Source organism: Centruroides sculpturatus, unplaced genomic scaffold, assembly GCF_000671375.1.
Source record: "Centruroides sculpturatus isolate CEXI.00-Female unplaced genomic scaffold, Cexi_2.0 scaffold187, whole genome shotgun sequence".
Classification (NCBI taxonomy): Eukaryota; Metazoa; Arthropoda; class Arachnida; order Scorpiones; family Buthidae; genus Centruroides; species Centruroides sculpturatus.
This window is the reverse complement of record NW_019385662.1, coordinates 636018-658005: the sequence shown is the minus strand read 5'-3', so window position 1 is coordinate 658005 and position 21988 is coordinate 636018. Positions and strand designations below refer to the sequence as shown.

Sequence of the window (21988 nt, the reverse complement as noted above, 5' to 3'; positions counted from 1 at the left end):
TAGCGAGTATGCACCGTTCAATGACGCCATTGCTTAAGCTTGTTTTTGTTGCAGAGCAGCGCACAAAACAGTGGGTGCGTTTTCTAATAAGTTATTTTTCTGCAAAAAATTCATTGAACTTTGGAGACATCATTAATAAAAATAATTTTTATAACCGTTGAATAAGAAATGTTTTTTTCACAAGAAATGTATAAAATTACAGTAGTGTATTAGACTTACAGTACCTAATTTAGGCCTATATACTGTACAGACGATAGTAAATTCAACTTACCCACCTAAACTCTCCATAGCATGTAAGTAGTTCAGCTGCTCGTTCACTATTGGTCCAGATTCGACCAATCCTGTCACGAAATGAATCGGTGATGACATTTTACGAGTCTCTTTTAGCGTCTTTATACAAATATGGTCGCAATTTTTTCACCGCGATATACGAATCTGCATTACATGAACCAGCATTATAGGGAGGGTCTACTGTACTGCATTAATAATTATTAAATATCATGAAATGAGTGATTATACATTGTAAGAGATCCATGAGAACAGATTTTTGTGACAAATCACTGATGCTCTTCTTTGGTGAATATTCTCCAACTCTTACTTGATACATCTAATAGCAACAGTTCCTAGTTTCTCCTATGGTGTATAATCCTTCATTTCACATCTCAATATCTACAAATTAAAAATAATATGTAATTAATGATGAGAATATTAATGTAATGTTCCCAATTTGAAAAACTCTGTATGTACATAATATATAATTCACAGATGGTCAACTGGATATGCTTTCAGAGGCACATTTAAAGTCAATATCATAAAAATGATGATATGTCAACATTGATATTAACAATGTCATGACAATACTACATCTTGGTTGCTGTCAGCCAGATGAAATTTAGTTACTGCACTAACATTGATGTAATGTAATTTTTATCTCTTCTAACAATATTTTTTATCACTTTTGAAAGAGCATAGTAATATCATCCAAGACACACCAATAACAATTGGAAGCCATAATTTGGCCATTATTAATATGATTATTATAAACAATATAATATTAATTGTTGTCTGCAAAGTAAACCTAAATGTTTAAATAAATAAATTTACCAATGGTTTCAAAATAAAGAAAGGTTGTAATAGTCAATATACATAGTTTTAATTAATGGACAGGAAATTGAACTAATTGCATAAAATATAAATTAAAACTTGGAATAATATTAATACAAAATTAAAATATCAGTAACTTTTCTTTTTGTGAATGCTTACATTAAGTTAAGAAGAGAGAAAATTCACTTATACAGGTATTACTCATATAACACAGTATTACATTCCAAAAAAGTGCCATGTTATGCAAATCTGTGCTATACGAAACAAAGGACTAGTGCAAAACATGGAGTTAGGTTCCAAAGTTAAAAAAGTATACTATTCTTTTTCATTACTAAGAGAAATATGTTTATTAAAGCAATCGATAATTTATTTCCAATCAATAATTAACTAACAACCACAAGTAAAAGCACTGTATTACACATTAATATTAGTTTTAGTTAAACGAGGACATTTTCTTTTTACAAAGTATCATCATCTTCTGAGCTTTTTTGTCGAACTTGATAAGAAATATCAGCAACGACTTCATTTTTTAAATTTAGTATAAACAATTTTTTATAGATGACAAAATAAAAATAAAAGTATATTATTAATTGAAAATTTGTTCTATAGGGTCCATTTGTTTAGTCGAGTACTGAGTGATTTTTTTTCCAGATTTTGTGTTTGAATACTGAATTATTCAAGTTAGGAACCAAGATACTGCCATATTTTGTTTGTCATTTTTACAAATGATTACCTATGGTTAAAACAAGTTTAATAACACTTACTTAAAAATGTTTAAATAAACTTTACTGAATATGAAGATTAATCTACAAAAACAAAACACAGTGACAGTCTTAATGGCTAAAGTCTGAAAGCAATGACAATGATACATGGTTGATAGAAAAGCTAGGACAAGAAAGAAAAACATTCTACTATCGATTTTCTATAAAGTAAACTTAACAAAAGGCACAAAACAAATTAAAAATTTCAATCTTCTAAAATCCATGGGCAAATTTGAGACAACATGCATGCTTACTTAAATAAAAAAATATATCAAACAACAGAGTTTACACTTAAAAATTGTGAAATTTTGTATAGAAGCTTTCCCAAATTCTCAAATCGTGTTAGAGCAAAACCAGGAACGATGTTGTATGGGAAATTTTCCCAATTTTCCATCTGTGTTAGAGAAAAACTGTGTTGTAGAAGTGCCTTGTTCTACAATATGGATACCTGTACTTTTAAAAGTTAGATTTATTATCAGAAATATGTGTATTGTTCTTTGTTATTATTTGAAACTTTGTACTCTAGAAATTACTATCAGTCTAATTGTATAATTCAATCTGGAGACAGGACAGATTAACTCTAAAACATTTATCATCTGATAAAATGTCTTTTTGACATCTAAAGATATAAGAAAATTTTATTTCTTTTTAATTTATTCATAATGAAGTTAAATATTTCTGAAATGGTATTACTTACATTAACAATAGCTGAATGTTGAGATATAAAGACTATGCAACTTACAGCATTTGGTTTTAATTATTATTCATTTATTGGCAACTCATTGCTGAAGACACTATCCTCCAGAGTTTTATAAACCTTCACTTCAAATGTATTCAGCTTTATTTAAATGTAGATTTTGGACTAATGCCCTTCTCCAGTACACAAATTATTTTAAATCAACATTATATAATGGTTAAAGATTTGTGAGAAAAAGTTTTTCCTTCCAGTTTCTTTTACTGTTTAAAACAACAAGAATAATCAAAATTTTAATATCTCAGAATCTAAAAAAAACAGCTTTAATCAATATGAGTGCCATTAAAGTTTTTTTCCCCTTTTCTCAGTGGATATCATGTTATGATTCTGTCTCCTGATGGAGATCAGATCTCAATCTCCACCAGCCTCCACAGGACCTTAATGACTTTGGGCATGGTCCTTAACTTGACTTCTTGATCCCAATATTGAGGCTCAACTGTTTCCTTCCTCTCTCATAAGAGGAAATTGTGGAAAATCAATAATCAGGCTACTTATCCTGGCCATAAAGACTTTCTCCTGGAGCAAACTGTCACATTACCATCATTCTATCACATCTAGAGATACGTGCCATCAGTAGATATGGTAGATTTTTATGAGTTGTGCCGACTTCCCTCCCACTAGAAATCATACATTTCCCTCACAGTGGCCATTGAATCTTTTCTAAAATATTTTAGAAAAAACATACTCTAAATGAAACTACAACAACAATAACTGTTGAGATGCCAAATTAATTAAATTAATCAAACATTAACTATTGATATATTGAATAATTCTCATTAAAAAATGAAGATATTATAACAGTACAGTGATACCTCGGTTTTTATTGATAATCTGTCTGAAAACAATCGGCGAAATCCGAAACCGACGAAAACCGAGGCAATTTCTTCCATATGAATCAATATAAATCCAATTAATTTGTTCTAGACACTCCAAAATACATACCAAAAGCACATTTTATAAAGAATAAATAGAGTGTTTAATACTGAAAATGATAAGAAATTAATATAAAATGAATATAAAAGACTAATGTAAAGAATAAATGAACGTTTAACATGACATTCGAAGGGCTGCTGGCTGTGGAACCTTTCATTGGTCCCATGATGAAGCTAAAAGGGAAGGAAACAATGAAATTATTTGGCTTTTTTTAAACTCTTTCTGCCCTTTGGCCACTAAGAGGGCCTCTTTTAGCAAGCCCATTATGGGTTCTGCCAGGCCCACAATGGAGTGGCAGCTGGGCGGTGAGTGATGGAGCCCGACATATCTGAACGGACCACTCTCGAAAAATTCCTGGGCATTTTTCAACCCATGCACATTAGATCCCAGGTCCCCCAGAGCAGTAGGCTGCCACCTTTGACCGCTTGGCCATCCGGCTGTCATAGAGGAGTTGTTTGGCTAAACGTAAGGAGAGGTAATTCTCACACAAGAAACAACACCACACTGAGCAGAGAAATGCTTGGGTTGCCCTTTGATTTTGCAAAATTAGCAGTGAGGTCACATGGGCACACCAACAAAATCCGAGACAAATTTTTTGCGGAAAAAAATCAACAATAACCGAAGCCAACAAAATCGAGGTATTACTGTACTTTACAAAAAATGGCTACAATATTTTTAATGCTGCTAAAAAAATGAGCAAATATGGATAAAGTACTGTATAAGCCATTTTTATTTTAATTAAAAAATATAACAGCTAAATAAAAACATATTCATTTCATAGGAATTAAAATAAATATATAAGCCATTTACAAATATTGCTGTTATTAACAACTAGTATTATTCTTATTTAACTTATTATATAAATATATTAACAAATGTGGTTATGATAAAACCAAAGCTTGAATTTTAAATATTTAAAGCCAATTGCTTAATGTTTGACAATAAATACACCAAGTTTATGAAACTGTAAATATTTTATCTATTTGTAAGACTATAAATATAAACATTATATATGATAAATGAAATAACATTCATTGTTTAAACAATAACATTGATATTATTCGAATATATGTACTGTTTATGAGTCATTTCTATTCTAAAACGATTCAACTTATAAACATGAATCCTGTACTTAAAAGTAATGCAATGTTTATCTTAATTAGTTCAAAAGAAAAAGTAGGTTGCATCTATTTACATAATTGCCTGTTGTAATATAATTAGTTTTGTTTAAAGTATTTGCAGAATATTTATTCTAAAACGAAAAAAAAAATCACCAACAGGAAGATGAAAATAATTATTCTTTAAATTTATTATTAATAGAAAGTTTAAAACTCTTAACTGTACAAAAATATTGATTACCATATTTGCTAGCATATAAAATGCACTCCATTTTTGGACAGTATTTTTCAAAAAAAAAAAAAAAAATGCATCTTAATTGCTAACAAATACAGTAGTTTTAAAACTTTTATTTTTATGACCTGATAAAGTTGCTAATTATTAAATTTACCAATTTAATAAATAACTCAGGATTCTCAACAAGTTAAGTTCCCTAATGTTCAAAGTAAAAGTATTTCTTTTAGTAAATTTAATGGCCAAAAATTAAATAAACTGGAAGAAGTAGAATTAACTATATACACTGTCAGGAGCACTCCTTCCCTACCAGCCACCCTACTGTGGGCATGAACAAATCCATAATAGATGTGACAAAACTCTCTTTTTATCCAGAAGGCAGAGAGAGTTGAAAGAAAAACATCCTAGATAAATTAATAATTACACACCTTGTAAATAAAACATAGCACTATTTTGAATATGTAATCATAAATACCACTAGATTAAGGAAACCAAATTGCTATTTATTATTAACAATCAATTGAAGATGGCTCAAGTAAAGTGAAAAATGTTAGTGTTATGAGCAATTTGCTTTCCTTAATTTAGCAGTATTTATGATTAATTACACACACTCTTTGAAATAGTCATAAACACACATTTTCTCTAACTTTACATTTTTCTTTTTATTTATATAACTCAACAAGACATACCTACATTATTATTGATAAATATTACAAATATTTAGCATAAATTATCTGCATTAAAAAATTTTTGTTGTATAATATAAACTAATAAATCCTTTATTATCATTTTAAAAGAAATTGGTTTCTTGTCATTTGCATTCTTCTAATCACAGAATTGAAAAACTTAATTACTTTTTACATTAAAATATATATTTTTTATGCTATAGTTAATTAAATTTAGCAAAATGAAGGATTATGCTGTATTTAAAAAAGTATTTTAATTAACATTCAACTCATTACTATCATTCTGATCATTAAGAAAATTAAACACACTATAACAGAGATGAGCAACCTTTTCTGAATGTGAACCACAAGTGACTTTTGGCAAGTCATATGCATTTTTTCTTGAGTTAAAAGCTTTAAGCCTGTGAAGTATCAACATATTCCATAACTGCCAATACACTAGATACTAAAATAATATATGCCAATAATATGCAAACTAGTACAGTAATATATTGTTCATTCTCATCTTTCCATCAGCCAAGTTTACTTTGAACATTTATCTTTACAAATATCAGCTTAATTAGTGTTGCATAATGGCACAAGACTGAAAACAGGAAAATAAAATTATTTTGCCAAAACCCTGAGAACCACATATTAGGATCTTGTGGACTGCAGGTTGCTCATTACTGATTTATAAAGCATGGTGAAAAGTTGATATCGAAGCAAACTGGTCTCCTTTGGCATCAAAGTAAATTTGCCTGCAATGAAAAAGTGGACTCAAGGTCAGTCCTTTTGACAAAATGAAAGTAGTCTCTTTGACAAAGCATATTTAACATGTTGGATATTTTCATTCAGAGACTAGCAACACTCATGCACAGTCAATCAATTCATAGCAATCATCAGCAAACAGCTCAAGACAAAAACTAGTTTCTGTCTACATTATCAAAGCAACCACATCATTTTCACCCAGCTTAATTAATATTACTGGTCTTGTTTTTTAATTCTGTTAATAACTTTTTTTAAAGTCTTATTTTTAATAAAAACAGAAAAAAGAAAGCATTAGCATTAGAGATTTAAGTAATATGTAGTGATCCTGAGTTAATACAATTGCACATACTAATGATAAAATGGCAAGATTAAATTAAATAATAATATGCATGCTTCTACCAAAATTTTATATAGCATTATCAAGACCTTAATTCATTAAGAAATCTTAAAAAATCAGTGGACTATGCTTCATTAAATAATGAGATCTTATTCTTACATTTCCATAAGAAAGAATATATTTTATATTTACAAGAAATTTATACATTTTAGTTTTCAAACAATTTATATTTTTAAATATAAATTAACAATACAAACTGCTTCTTCCACATAATATTTTATCATCTTTAAAAGACATAACATCCATAAGTAATATTTTAGTCATACTAATTCCTAAAGAGGATGAAAAAAGAAAAAAATATTTTAACTTAAATGTTGGATTTTTAAGTTCTAATAAAACAATTTGTGAAAGTTTATAGTTCTAATGAATAACTGATTTTTCCAACAGTATACAAGCATATAATTTTTCTACTTAAAACAATTGTTCCTTAACATTTAAATTTATGGAAAATTATTAACTCTATGTTAATCTAATTAATTTATTTCCTATAATTATTCATATTCTGCATTGCATTGTAAATAGTTAAATTTTCTCAAAAATATTCAATCTTTAAATATTTAACAATAAAATTTTTCACAGCCATATAACATTTCTTTAATAAAAAGAAATTTATCTATTTTCAAAATACTAAAATATTGAAAATTTAACATAATCTGATAGATCACCACCATCAACATCAGAAATTTATTTTATACTTCCTATGTTAACTCAACAACAATACAGAGCAATACAGAAAAATCAATAATAATATGCTATTTTTGTCAAATGTTTTTATAAAACACTTAATAATTTCTTAACCAAAATTAAAATAATCCATATTTCTTCTTAGTTTCTTCTAATTTATCTCAAATGAACAGTTTCAATAAATCTAGAATGTCTATTCTACTTAAATATACAATTAATGTGGTAAAATTTATTTAGAAATAGTCACATATTAATATTTGTAGATGCAGTTTCATATGTAAAATATATATATATATATATATATATATAATATTAATTATTATATTTTCAGATGTTAGTTAATATTCACAATATATATGAAATAATATAAACAAACTGTTTAATATAAATAACTAATTACCTTTACTTCTTTCAAATATTTAATATCAAAAGTTTCATTACAACCTCTGTTTCATACAAATCTATAAACAAACCTTGAAATAATATTGTAATAAGGCCATAACAAAGTCAATGTTACCCTATAGGTAGAACATTAACAAATCTAACAGAGTTTAAATATTTTGAGATTTATCTTTAGCAAAACAGATACAAATATAGAATCTGTAATTATTATTTCAATACCTGAATGATTAACAGACTATAACTTATATAAAAATATATTTATATAGGTATTAATATCAGAATCTAAGAATAGTAATCTACAAAACAAAAATTAATTAATATTTTAAGTAAATATTTTCCACATTTCCTAAAACTTTGTCATTGATATATAACAATTTACTATATTTTTAAACAAAATAAATATGCATAAAAAGATACATTAGTGTACTTTTTGCATAGTAATACTTACTAAACAGAATATTCCAAGGAGTCTTTGGAATATATATATAACTTTAATGTCTATCAATACTGATGACATAGTTTTTAATTATTTGCTTGCTAAATAAAACTTTTTAAATTTATTCAGGAAATTTTCATTTAGTATTTACAAACTGAAGTGTTTCTGTAACAAAAAATTTAGATATTTCTACTCACACAATATTTAAATTAATAATATTGAACCAATCACATAAAACTGTTACATCTTACAATAAATATGTTTATCACAACTTAATTTGGTTTTTCTGACCAAACAATAATAATCAAAGGATTATTATTGTTAATTTAAAAATTCTTATCTTTTCAATCACACAATTAAGAAAATTCATTTTGAATATTTGTTAAGCTTCATTAGATTTATCTACTTACCAAACAATGACATCAAGTTCTGTTACACCCTGTTTGGTACCCGGTATTAGGCATATTAGTAAGTCCATTGACTGAAAAAAAAACTGAAAAAATAAATATAAATTAATTAATTATCTTTATAACAATACAAAGTTACATTTTACTAATTAAATATAAAGAATTCTTTAAATTAGTTTTAAAAAATTTTAAATTAATGATATAATTTGATTAAACATGCAAGTAATATGAATGCATTCATTTTGAGTAAAATGTACTGTACCTTCTTATAATCCTGAAATTTTATTAATATAAATATCTGACCTAATAAATGAAAAGATCAAGGCCATATAAACATAATTAGCATTGAGTTATAGAATATATGCAATACACTCTACAGAAATATTGCAGATCTATATCTCTTAATATTGAGGACTACCTAATAACACATGCATGAAATTTTTTATCATATAACATGTCCCAATTAAATGCAATGTTAATTTTTATTAGTAAACATTAATATGAACTTCATAAAAATTGTATAATGTTATTGGCTAGTATTAAATATTGGCAAATTATTTTACCATAAAATTATACTTCTAAGAGATGATTGTAGTACATTATTAAAATCAGCATTTTCAAGTTTTATGATGCTTACATTCATTAAATGTTGCCAAGAATTTTTCAAATAAAACATTGTTTTTTATAATTAGACCAATTGCTTCATTATAGAGGAACTAACTATTCTTTTAAATATTAAATCAAATCAAATGAATTGATCTACCTCTAAGATAGGGTGACAAGACGTCCCTGATTTCCAGGGACTGTCACCGATTTTGCCTGTTTTTAAAATTTTATTGTACACTAAACTTTTGAATAGAGTAATTTATTCACACAACAATATAATATCACCAATTTATAGATCAATAAATAAATATATTTTAAAAAATAACCAAAATTTGAACAGTTTTAGACTCCATTTTCACTGATTCTGAAATGTGTCCTAAGTTGGATTGTAAATGTTATGGTCAGCTTATGATCAGCCTTTGCTTAGATAAACTCTCATCACAATTTCATAAATGTTTAAAAGTAATTGATATTGTTTATTGTAATAAGTTCACATTTAATGACTGAATATAAAATTTTAAAAATTCTTGGAAAAGATTTTAATTTACTGTTAATTAACAGAATATTTTTTTATATTAAATTTTATACATAGTACTTATATAAAATTAAAAATAGTATTGAATACATACATATATATATAACAACTACAGCATACATTTTTGCAACTTTGGCAATAAACCATTTGACAGCAATAATAGAAACAAAGCTTACACTTATTTATAACCAAACCAATTGCACAGATAACTTGCAATACTTTAAAATTATTAGGGTTTTTGGAATTAGAATTAAAATCTTCCATATATAATCTATTTCTATATTATCTCATGGTAAAGACATACTATAAAAAGAAGTATTCTTTACAAAACTAGTTTTTTTAATTATAGTGTTCGTAACTCTGCCAAAAGAACAAAACAAAAAAAGAGCTCAAGATAAAGACACGTTGGGATAATTGAATAAACTGTTCAAATGTTTTGAAATATTCATCATTTTTTCCTGACTGTAGACAAGAGCAGTGCTATCGAGATTTTTCCTAAAACCCATTTTCTCCAGGCTTGAGGGGCCTGTTATAGTTTCTACCCCTATAAAACGAATGTTATTTTTATTAACATAAAATTAAATCTTTAAGACTCCTTTTTATTAACAAAGAAACATTATATATGCATCATTTGTTCAAAAAAGGAACAAAAGGGGTGCGCTCTACCCCGAACCCCAAACATGCTTAATAGCCCTAGATGAGCGAGATATAGGCAAAATGTATTATCAAAATTATTATTTTAAAGAATCTGAAGCATTAATTTACCATTAGATTTAAATAAGAAATATGCAGCCATAATGTAAAACAATAATTTAAATAAATAATCTAGTAATTGCTTTATAAACATGCTTTTTTTTGTTTTCAGATCATTTGCAAGATATAACTGTTTTCTTGCCTTTAATATAATACTGTAATTAAATCTATTCTTTATTTAATTAACTTTTCTAATATGATTTAATTAAATGAAACGTGACATTTTGTAATCATAATTTATAGGCAACTCAGGTATGTATCTGTACACTCAACTGGTAAATTGTTGATCAAGTTTATTTTATTATTATTATATTCTACACAAGTAAATTTACTTTTGAAACTTGATATAGGATTCAGCATGCCAAGTTGTATTTTTTTTTTTTTTTTTAAACTTTCCTCAACATAAAATCACAACTAATAGCGCTATAAAAGATTAATAAAGCTATATAACGACTCAATTTAAAACGGGTTTATTAATAATAAACTAAAAATCATATAAATAATTTATAAAACAAAAATTTCACTTACAAATCAACAACATTCAACACCTTCTACTAGTGAGAAGCCCTCTGGCATACTTTTTATATTTTTCATTTTTAGTTACTTAAAATAATTTTATTAAAAAGATCTATATTATATATTATTAATATTCGTTATAAACAAGTAATAAATACGCCATAATTAAATAATTTCTTTCTAGTTTAATTTAAATTTCAACTTTTCAGTCTTCACGTGCGTTATTTTCTGATCGTATCGGGAATACTAGGTATTTTCTATGAAAACGAAACTGAGCTCCGCGACGTAGAAAACTAAAACTGTGTGGGGGAAAAAGATTTAAACTGATCTAAATCTAAAATTTAAAAAATTGTCGTAGAGACAAATATTGACAGCAAACGGAAACTCGATTAATACGCAGCGCGCGACCAGCTTACAACAGTCAATCGGAACAAAGACTTTTTTTTAAATTTTTTCCGCCCTGTGAGCACTAAGAGGGTTTCTTTTAGCAAGCCCATTATGGGTTCGGCCAGGCACACTCGGCCAGGTGGTGAGGGACGGGGCCCGACATATACAGACGAACCAATCCCCGAAAAATTCCTGTGGGTTTTTCGACCATGTTCGGATTCGAGCAGGGTCCCCCAGAGCGGTAGGCTGCCACCTTGACCACTCTGCCATCCGACCATAAGCAATTTGCAAAGGCACCGGCACATAGACTGGTAAACTTCGACCACGGAATTTTGAAATTCCGGCTTTGTCACGACATCGTCCTTGCCGAGTTTACATATTTGCAAAAAATCCTGTTTAATGATAGTGAGGTTGCTTTAAACTTCAATCACAGACAAAACGCTTTCTGACTTATGCAGAGTTCCGCTTACATTTCGTTCGATTATGAATAAATGTAAACTATAAAAGCTACAAAATAATCATATAAGCTATAAAATATGCTTACGTAGAGTATATTTACTAATAACTGATTTAATAAATTTATTCATTCTCTAATACTGATTGATTAGAATGTAATAAAGTCAATAAAAACAGTGTCGTACCGTAGTGGGGGCGGCTGGGGCGGCCCACCTCCGGGCGGCACTTTTTAGGGGGTGGCAAAATTTCACAATAAATAATAATAATATTTTGTAAAAATTTGAAACATCCTAATCTATTCTTGCATCGCGCCTACGATAGTGCTATCATCCGGACAGTCCGGGAATCGGCTCGCCATCCGCGTGAACTAGTAATTTTTTATCCAAGGAAATCCTGCGAAACCTGTTGACCTTTTCTTGTTTTGTTTTGCTTGTACGATTCATTCGCGTTCATATACACCACTAATATCCATAGAGCTATTTTAAACAGGTCGCTGCACTACCACCGAATTTTTCATTGTTTGTTCTGTGACAAAACTGAATTTTGGTCTTTTGAATTGAAATACCTAAATAAGGGGGGCCGAAATTTTCCTCCGCCCCGGGCGGCTGTCACCCACGGTACGCCACTGAATAAAGGAAGAGGAAAATGCGAATCGGCGGATTAAGTCGGGATCCCTAGAAATTAATATGATCAAAAACTAACTTTAAAAGATTTGCAATTTAAAGGACGACCGAATGGACAAGGCGGTTAAGACGTCAGACTACCGCTTTGGAGGATCCGGGCGCACAACATCGGGAATTTTTCGGGAGTGGTCTGTCCTGGATACGCCAGGCCTTATTCCTCACCACTGACCCTACCCGATGGTAGACCTCGCCCAACCATGATGGTCATAATTAAAAAAACCATCTTGGTTCCCACAATGGCGAAAGAAGTAAATAAATGAAAAAATTCACATTGTTATAAATCAAAACACTGTCGAGTATAACTCTACGAAGTATGAACCAGTTGCGACAATAAAGGACGACATGGTTTTGAAAAGTTGCCTTGAGAAGAATGCCGAATCTTCAGTGCTGCATTTATAAATATGGCATCCCTAGGCCCGTAACGCGCAGGTGCTCCCAAACTAATAGTGCCACTTTTCTACTGAATAATTCTACAGTAGAGCGTCGTTTATCCGAAAGCTGGTTATCCGAAAGCATTCCAGTTGGCAAATTTAAATTTTCGCCAGTGCTGTGGCGCTGCAATCTTTGGCTATGTCTTGGGCTACTCAAATAATTGACGTCTTTGATACTAAATTAACTTCTGAAGTATAATTTTTTATTGTTTTTATATTTTTCATTTTTAGTTACTTAAAATAATTTTATTAAAAAGATCTATATTATATATTATTAATATTCGTTATAAACAAGTAATAAATACGCCATAATTAAATAATTTCTTTCTAGTTTAATTTAAATTTCAACTTTTCAGTCTTCACGTGCGTTATTTTCTGATCGTATCGGGAATACTAGGTATTTTCTATGAAAACGAAACTGAGCTCCGCGACGTAGAAAACTAAAACTGTGTGGGGGAAAAAGATTTAAACTGATCTAAATCTAAAATTTAAAAAATTGTCGTAGAGACAAATATTGACAGCAAACGGAAACTCGATTAATACGCAGCGCGCGACCAGCTTACAACAGTCAATCGGAACAAAGACTTTTTTTTAAATTTTTTCCGCCCTGTGAGCACTAAGAGGGTTTCTTTTAGCAAGCCCATTATGGGTTCGGCCAGGCACACTCGGCCAGGTGGTGAGGGACGGGGCCCGACATATACAGACGAACCAATCCCCGAAAAATTCCTGTGGGTTTTTCGACCATGTTCGGATTCGAGCAGGGTCCCCCAGAGCGGTAGGCTGCCACCTTGACCACTCTGCCATCCGACCATAAGCAATTTGCAAAGGCACCGGCACATAGACTGGTAAACTTCGACCACGGAATTTTGAAATTCCGGCTTTGTCACGACATCGTCCTTGCCGAGTTTACATATTTGCAAAAAATCCTGTTTAATGATAGTGAGGTTGCTTTAAACTTCAATCACAGACAAAACGCTTTCTGACTTATGCAGAGTTCCGCTTACATTTCGTTCGATTATGAATAAATGTAAACTATAAAAGCTACAAAATAATCATATAAGCTATAAAATATGCTTACGTAGAGTATATTTACTAATAACTGATTTAATAAATTTATTCATTCTCTAATACTGATTGATTAGAATGTAATAAAGTCAATAAAAACAGTGTCGTACCGTAGTGGGGGCGGCTGGGGCGGCCCACCTCCGGGCGGCACTTTTTAGGGGGTGGCAAAATTTCACAATAAATAATAATAATATTTTGTAAAAATTTGAAACATCCTAATCTATTCTTGCATCGCGCCTACGATAGTNTTTTGATACTAAATTAACTTCTGAAGTATAATTTTTTATTGTTTTTATATTTTTCAATATATTTATTTTGTTTGTACAAAATAAAGAAATAATTTTTAACGATACAATAGTCTTCGTTAGGCTTAACATCGACGAAAATTCAACGCGAAGCGACATGCAACGGAGAAAAATTTCAACATGGGATAAATTAATATATTTTTTCGTACATGATTCGTTATCCGAAAAATAAGTTATCCGAACCACCCCAGTCCCCAATTGATTCGGATAAACGACGCTCTACTGTATTTTGTAAGTTTAATTCATCACAATTGTATTTTTAAATATCGAAATGATGAAAAACAAATTTATTGTTTAGGATACTAACAACGAGTTAGAATATATTACATAGGTACGTTCGTAAAGTCAAATGAGTTAAACGCGTTAGTAACGAATCGGTCAAAAAGTAGTAGTCTCGCTCAGTGCGCATGTTCTGCGGTGATGACGTTTCGAAAGAAACTCTAACGAAGTTCACGAAGGAAAGAGTTAGTTTACTTCGTTAAGAAAATGGCGCCCGACGATATCGATGTTACTAAATCTACTCGAGTGTTTAAATTGTGAATTAAACGGTGAAATGATAGAAATAATTGTCCACCGAATCAATCTAAGGAAAATCTTTCGGATAAGGCTGCACTAGCAACATTCATATCTTCGATTTTAGAAACAGCCATTTAGTTATAAACGAATCGGTCGAAAAGTCTAACGAAATAAGAATGACGATGACGTCATTCTCGTTTAGCTCGTTCGACTTTACGAACGTACCCATAGTGTAGCTGTGAGCATGGTTACAGCGCTCTTGGTGGTAACGACGGGTACTAGCGCAGCCATTTTATTTTAAGTCAAAACATTGAAGTCTATATCATGTGTTGGACAGAATTGTCACTTTAGAATCTATTTTTTTCATATAAATCTAGATTGTTTTGTTTGCCCCTAGAATTGAGATTTAGGCAATTAGATAAAATGATATAATCAACATTGTTTCTTCTCGAATTTAGCTATTTTCTAGATTTTATTTAATTATTATAAAGAAAGTAAAATCCAAGTTTTAAAGTGGTAAGTATAGTACGTAACCGTCAATATAACAATATTTTTGTAATCTAAGTACGAGCCAGGCTTTGAAGGGTTTTACTCTCAGCCATATGATTGATAATTTATATTGTACTCAGGCCAATCTGATCCGTACCATACTCATACGTTGTTAATTTTTTTTCGGACAGTGCTTTTTCTTTTGCAGAATATAAGTAGTTTGTGTTTTTATTATGGCTGTGAAGATATAAGCGAAATGAGAACTACAAGGATACATTAACAAAATGAAACCTTTATTTCGCGTGAAATAAAACAGTTCGTTGGGATACTAACTCCACTCAGTCCCGGCTTACAGTTTTACAATAATAATACAACCTTAATAGAATGAACAGATATCAGTACAACCATCGCGATATAAATGAACTTTCAGTTTTATATAATTAATATACACGAATCACAACTTAACAGTTAAAACTAACTTAACCTAAAGACAGAAGACATTGGGGGAGAACGATAGAAATAAATATAGGCAAGGTCTTGCATGAGCTTATTGACTTTGAAAATAGGATACACAATGAAGATCCGGAAATGTTAGTGGTAATTAACAAAGAAGTAACTGGACTAACGGGTGCAGTTCACATGAATATAACAAAAAAGTATGTTAAAAAATGAAATGGATCATCAGTAAGCAAACAACAAGAACGACTAAGAAGAACCTTCCAACATTCACCATGTGGGACCAAGTAGCAGTTCCAGCGAGGATCAAAGAAGTTTTAGAGAAAGGACCTAACTTTGTCCCAATGAATTCAGAGAATTGGGAAACCTCGATTCAAGAAACCGAAAGAGGCATCGTTGGACTAGATTCCTTAGAAAAAGATTATTTCAGATGGAAAACAGTCATTAAAGAACAAGCAGATTAGAAGAAAGGAGGAGGTAAGAACAGGGAAATTCAGTTTACTAGAAGATGGCTGAGGGTAAACGATTTGATAGCAACAAGAGCGGACAAAAGTAAACTTTTGGTATCATGAAGAGACAAATGTACAAGAAAGCGTTGTAAGATTACATCATAAAAACGGGATGTGAAGAAGTAGAAAGCAAAATCATTGAGAACATTGACAGGAGAGTCAAAAAGCTAGCAGGAACAAAACTTAATACTATTTTACCCTTTCTTAAGAAATGCCGAAACCCAAGACCTGGAATGCCAAGGTTGTTTGCATTCGCCAAAAATCACAAAGAAGGTAGGGAAATAAGGCCAATAGTGGAAATGCGCAAGGGACCGACTTTTATCTTAGAAAAAAGATTACACAGATATATCTCCTCACAACTTGATAGAAGTGAACTAGTGGCACAGGATCCTGCGATGGTGGTCGAAGAAATACAAGACATAACATTAATTGAAGAGGAAGTTGCAACGGTATTAGATTATGAGAGCTTGTATGAGAGCTTTCATAAGAATCGAATCTTGCATGGAAACACTTTTAGAAATCATGTTCGATATAAACCCCGAATTGATACGTTACAATGAAGAGATATTAGAGCTGGCTAATCTAATATGTTGCGAATCCTGCTTTAGTTTCAACGGCCATGCATACAGGCAAAAACGGGTAGTCCCAATGGGAAGTCCAATCTCAGGAATACTATGTGAGTTGGTCGTTAGAAAGCTGGAGAAAGGAGTCCTGCATAATTTCAAAAAGGATATAGTATATTTTAAAAGATATGTGGACGATGTCCTTATGTTATGGATGAATAATTGTAAGATAAGTGAATTCATAGAAAGGATAAACAATAATAACGACGGCCTAAAATTGAGAATGAAATAGAAAATTTCCTCAGTTATCCATTTTCTAGATATTAGCATTCTGTTCAAAAAAGGGCATTCATTTATCTACCTGTGTTTACATCAAACCAATGCAGTCCGATTACATCCCATCGCAATCAAATGATCCATACCGATATAAGCTGGAAGCTTCCGAGCTCTAATCAGAAGAGCCTTTCTATATTGTGACAGTGTTGTAGACAGAACAAAGGAAATCGACAGAATCGTACAAGTAGCCGAAGCCCTGGGATACAAAAAAGGCACAATAGCAGGAATAGTTTAAAAATACGAGATGGGCACAGAAAGAAGTTCAAAACATAATTCCAGTAAAGTCACATAACAAGAATACGAAAGGTATTATGAAAGAAATTGCGAACCGCAAGGAGACAAGAATGGTCCTAAAAAGAGCTCCGAACCTGTATACAATCTTAAGAAATGATAAAGATCACATTAAAAAATAAGAAAAAGCAGGAGTATACAAAATTCCTTACAAGAACACACAACTAGGAATAAAAAAAAGACTACATTGGAGTCACAAGAAACTTGGAGATAAGACTTAAAGAACACAAGTATGATGTCAGAAAAGGCTCCAACACAATGGTACTTTTCCAGTTCGCGTAGACCCAAGGCTCGATAATAAAATGGGATGAAGCGGGTATTGTCAAACCCTTGCACTCCCCAACGCTAGCAAATACCGCTGAAAAAAATTGAAACTTACGAGAGCAAACTGGAAGAGGCATGCATAAATGCAAGGTACCCAGAAAGCCTACCAACGGCGTGGAAATTTATAGTCAAAAAATTTAACACGAATTCGTAGTCTTGCCTTAGTTTATAGTTACTTCTTTCATCAATAATTCCTTAACAATTTACTACAATGTTTATTTAAAGTATTAACTAGTGCATTTATTTTTATTTAGTATTTTCTATTACTAGGTCTGACTTTGTTTTTTATTGTATTTGTATTATTTTTTCAGTTATTTTCTTGTTTTTTCCGTTATTATTTTTTGTATTTAAATTTACGTATTCTATTTAAGAGAACGCCAATGTTTTTTTCTATCGTTAAGCCTGGGGATATAGTGTATAGCGTAGGCCGAAAACGTTAGTTTTTCAATAAAACTATCTCGGCAAAAAAAAGGTGTAGTGTGATAAGTTACACCATAGCAGTGGCATGCCGTGACATTTGATAGTAGGGAAACTGTTTCTGTAAGAAGCTGACTTCCAGGGGCAATCAGTTAATTGCGCGTCAGTGATGGTCAAGGTCCATTCGTATCGTTTATTCGATAAGCCAGTAAAAATCGTAGACTTCTCTAAATGTATTTTTAATATTGCAATTACATTCCGAATCGTTAGCCACGATTTAAGGGCTAAAATTATAAATAAAATAATAAAAACTTACTTGGTGAAATAAAATGTGTGGTGGATGTATTGTACAATACATACCTGGTACAAAATATTCTTCATTATATTAATATACTTTTAAAGAAAATTATAATTAAACATAGCTTTGTACAGAAACGTACATAAAAATAACATAAAATCTTCTTTACTTTTTAAATCTTAAAACAATCCACTTATTCAAATAGCTCCCTACGAGTGACTAATGGATGGAATCAGAGACGGTCCTGGTAGGTGCATGCACGCGGTCTGCCAAATCCCGATACCGGTCAATGTCAAATGCCTCTTTTGTCGCATCACTAGTATACCTCAAAGGACGCGACAGGGTTGTTGTACATTTTAAACGTTTCTCACCATAGCTGTAAAAATCTAAATATGTTAAACTTAATAGATTGTCCGTCATTTGTTTTCTAACTAATTCGTTTTAGGACCAGGTGTTGTCCACGGAAATTTCCAAAATTTACAACTTTTCGGTCACTCTCGTTGAACTGGAAAAATTTCTGTCTTTATTACATCTAATATTACGAAGAAATCAGTCCCCACTGTACTCGGCTAGAGATTGGTTCGGTTAAGCTTTTGTTTAAGTAATATTCCGGCTCTTTCATCAGGGTTTTGTTTATGTCCCCAATTCCCTAATCGCTTAATTATTTAACTACTTCTTAAGTAGAAGTAAGTCGAAACCAGTTAGTTTGTACTCGAATATTTGTAGTCTCGGGAAAAAGTGGAAAGACAAATTTTTATGACAAACGGATACATAAATCGTAAATTTAAGGAAAATAAATTCTAGAGCTTTTTCTGTACCTCGTTCATCTCTCTCATTCATTAAATTTAGTTGTAAATGACGCTGTCGAAGTAACGGTTAATTTTTTAACATTACACAAGAATTGTACATTCCCTTAAAGATGGGATATACGAAATCGTAATATCACTGGTTTAACATTGAAATCTGTGAGTAATATAAAATCGGAGCGGAATAAAAATATCAAATATTTTAATGGATTTTTTAAACTCCTGTCAACTATACAGAACTATCATAAAAACGTACCAGTAAATTCTTATCTGTTGGGTTAACTTATAAATTTACTCGCGATTCGCGTAATCGGGCGAGGGCGACTAACAGCCCAGAACCGGTCCTGGATAGAATTGGATGCGGTATACGTGTAGCATCCACCCGAAGTCCTAGGCTTCCACCTGCTAAACCGGGTGAGGTTGGTGCTTTGTAAAGCGTATGCGCGAATCTGGCTTTTTGTCTTATCTTATCTGATTCTACTCCCTTTGTTCATATGGAGACTATAGCCTGATACGCTTTTTCTCCGAGAGACGAGTTATTGATCGCTATGCGACCGAAGAGCCGGCCGTATCTAACGGCTTATACGCACGCGCGGGAAATAATGCCTTCCGGGAGGACTTTTAAGGGGAACTGGCCTCCTATTCAGTCGTTATTGGCAAGGAGAAAACCCGGAAAACTCCTTGCAGCCAGCCTGTCCGATCGCGGCGCGAACCCACGACCGAACTTCCCAGTGTTTAGGATCTGGTCACCGCTATGAGCGGCTACGGAGATCTGGCTTTTTGGATGCTGACAATACAGCACTTCCACTCCGCCACTAATATTCGAATATACAATAGCAATCTTATCTTTTTTTTTTTTTCACGTGTAGTGTAGAAATTTGTAATAAGATACATAATGCAGTTATAATAAAATATTGTGCGATTATTTTCATATAATTAAAATTAATATGTATTTATTTTTTAGAAAATACAAGGGAAGCGGCACATCCACCGCCACTGCACCATAGTATTTTGAAATTTGTGGACCGAAACGATTTTACCTGTTGGTATCTAACTGGTATTGTCAGTTCATCTCTCTTTGCCAAGAACGTGGAAAAGATCGTTTTTACTTTCCTGGTTGTTATATACAAGAGGAAAATTATGGCAATCGGTCGAAAACAGATCTCCAATAATTTTACGTTTGGATCTTAGGGACATTAAGATGCAAAAATTTGGTTTTTCATGTTAGTGTATGTATGTTTCTGTTTGTGGGGGCAAAATTTTGTTCACCCATCTGAAGCTTAATAACTTCTGTGCATTTTGTCAAAAAATTCTGAAATTTTGCAGGGAGGTTTGTGTATTATGAGATTGATGCTATCGATAAAACATCGTAACACATGACACACACATTTTTAAAATGTTTTGCCAGAAAAGTTACCAAACTCGTTGCTGGAAGTTTTCATTTTTGGCTCTTTCTGCTCTGTGGTCTCAAAGAGGATCTTCATTGCATGTTCATCACAGGTTTGGCCAACGTATTGGGACAGACTTCCCATGAAAAAATCCTGGGTTCTCTACTCAGATTCAATCCCAGGTTCCCAAAAGTAGGCCGATGCTTTGTCTTGGCAAACTGGCTGGCTCACAACACACTGAAGTGGCAAAGATGAAATGTTATGCACCATTTCTAGAGCAGCCAAAACGTTGGCTGCTCTAAAAATGCAAATAGCCCATTTTACGTAAGAGTAGGGTGTCACCATTAGTTGTGCTCATATTGTTGCCTTATTGAAAAATTGCATAAACAAGCAATAAGAGTAATTCAGTTCCAATTCTCCAAATCCAACGAATCTTAACCATACTATTTTGTTAAATGAACAACATTCAAACTGTAATATTAAAATAATTTAATGTTGAATATTTGTTATATAATCTCATATATTGGATGATTGTAATTAAAATATCTCTAATTAATGCTGTCTAGAGAGAGATTTAACAGTCCAAGTGCAATAAAATTTGGTTGGTAACATTTTACATCATGCAGAAGACATTTCTATATAAAAAAAAATATGTACCCAAACTCACTCACTTTGGCTCTTAATTAATTCCTGTCATTTTTGGTAATTCCTTTATAAACTATACTTTTTAAGTGTAGTTTATGAAGGACATGTTGCAAATTTGGCAGCCTTGAAAAACAGTATCACACTGCATGTAAGATGAATTAATCATGTTTATCTCCTTCAGAATGGAAGCCATATTTAGTATTTCCTGCATCACTAAGCATGACCAGGCACTAAGTATTTCCTCTGTATAACAAGTCTCTTGTACAAATTACAGTAGTACAAAACTTACCACTATGGCAGTTTTTGGCACTGCAAGCACAATACAATACCAGAAAGTGCCACAGTGGTAAGTTTTCATACCAATTTTCTTTTTACAGAAATGGCTTCGCATATGCTAAAATTTCATCTTATCAAATTTGGTTGCATTTGGACTGCTAAGTATCTCTCTAGACCATTGGGTAAGAGTACTTTAATTACAATCATACAACAGGCCTATATAAGAGAAGACATTTAATCAGGTTTACAGACAAACACCAAAAAGATAAGAAAATT

At 31.4% G+C, this 21988-nt stretch overlaps 1 protein-coding gene across 1 annotated transcript in view; it reads right to left on the bottom strand.

Moving 5' to 3' along the window:
* Nucleotides 1–11100, bottom strand: part of LOC111640995 (sporulation-specific protein 15-like) — a 169466-nt gene extending 158366 nt beyond the window's left edge. The window contains exons 1-2 of the mRNA XM_023387099.1: nt 11084–11100; nt 8665–8747 (exon numbers count right to left, since the gene is read on the bottom strand). Coding sequence (XP_023242867.1) covers nt 8665–8677 — 13 coding nt within the window. The 5' untranslated portion in view covers nt 8678–8747; nt 11084–11100. The remainder of the gene's footprint in view (nt 1–8664; nt 8748–11083) is intronic.
* Between the last annotated feature and the right edge of the window lie 10888 nt (nt 11101–21988).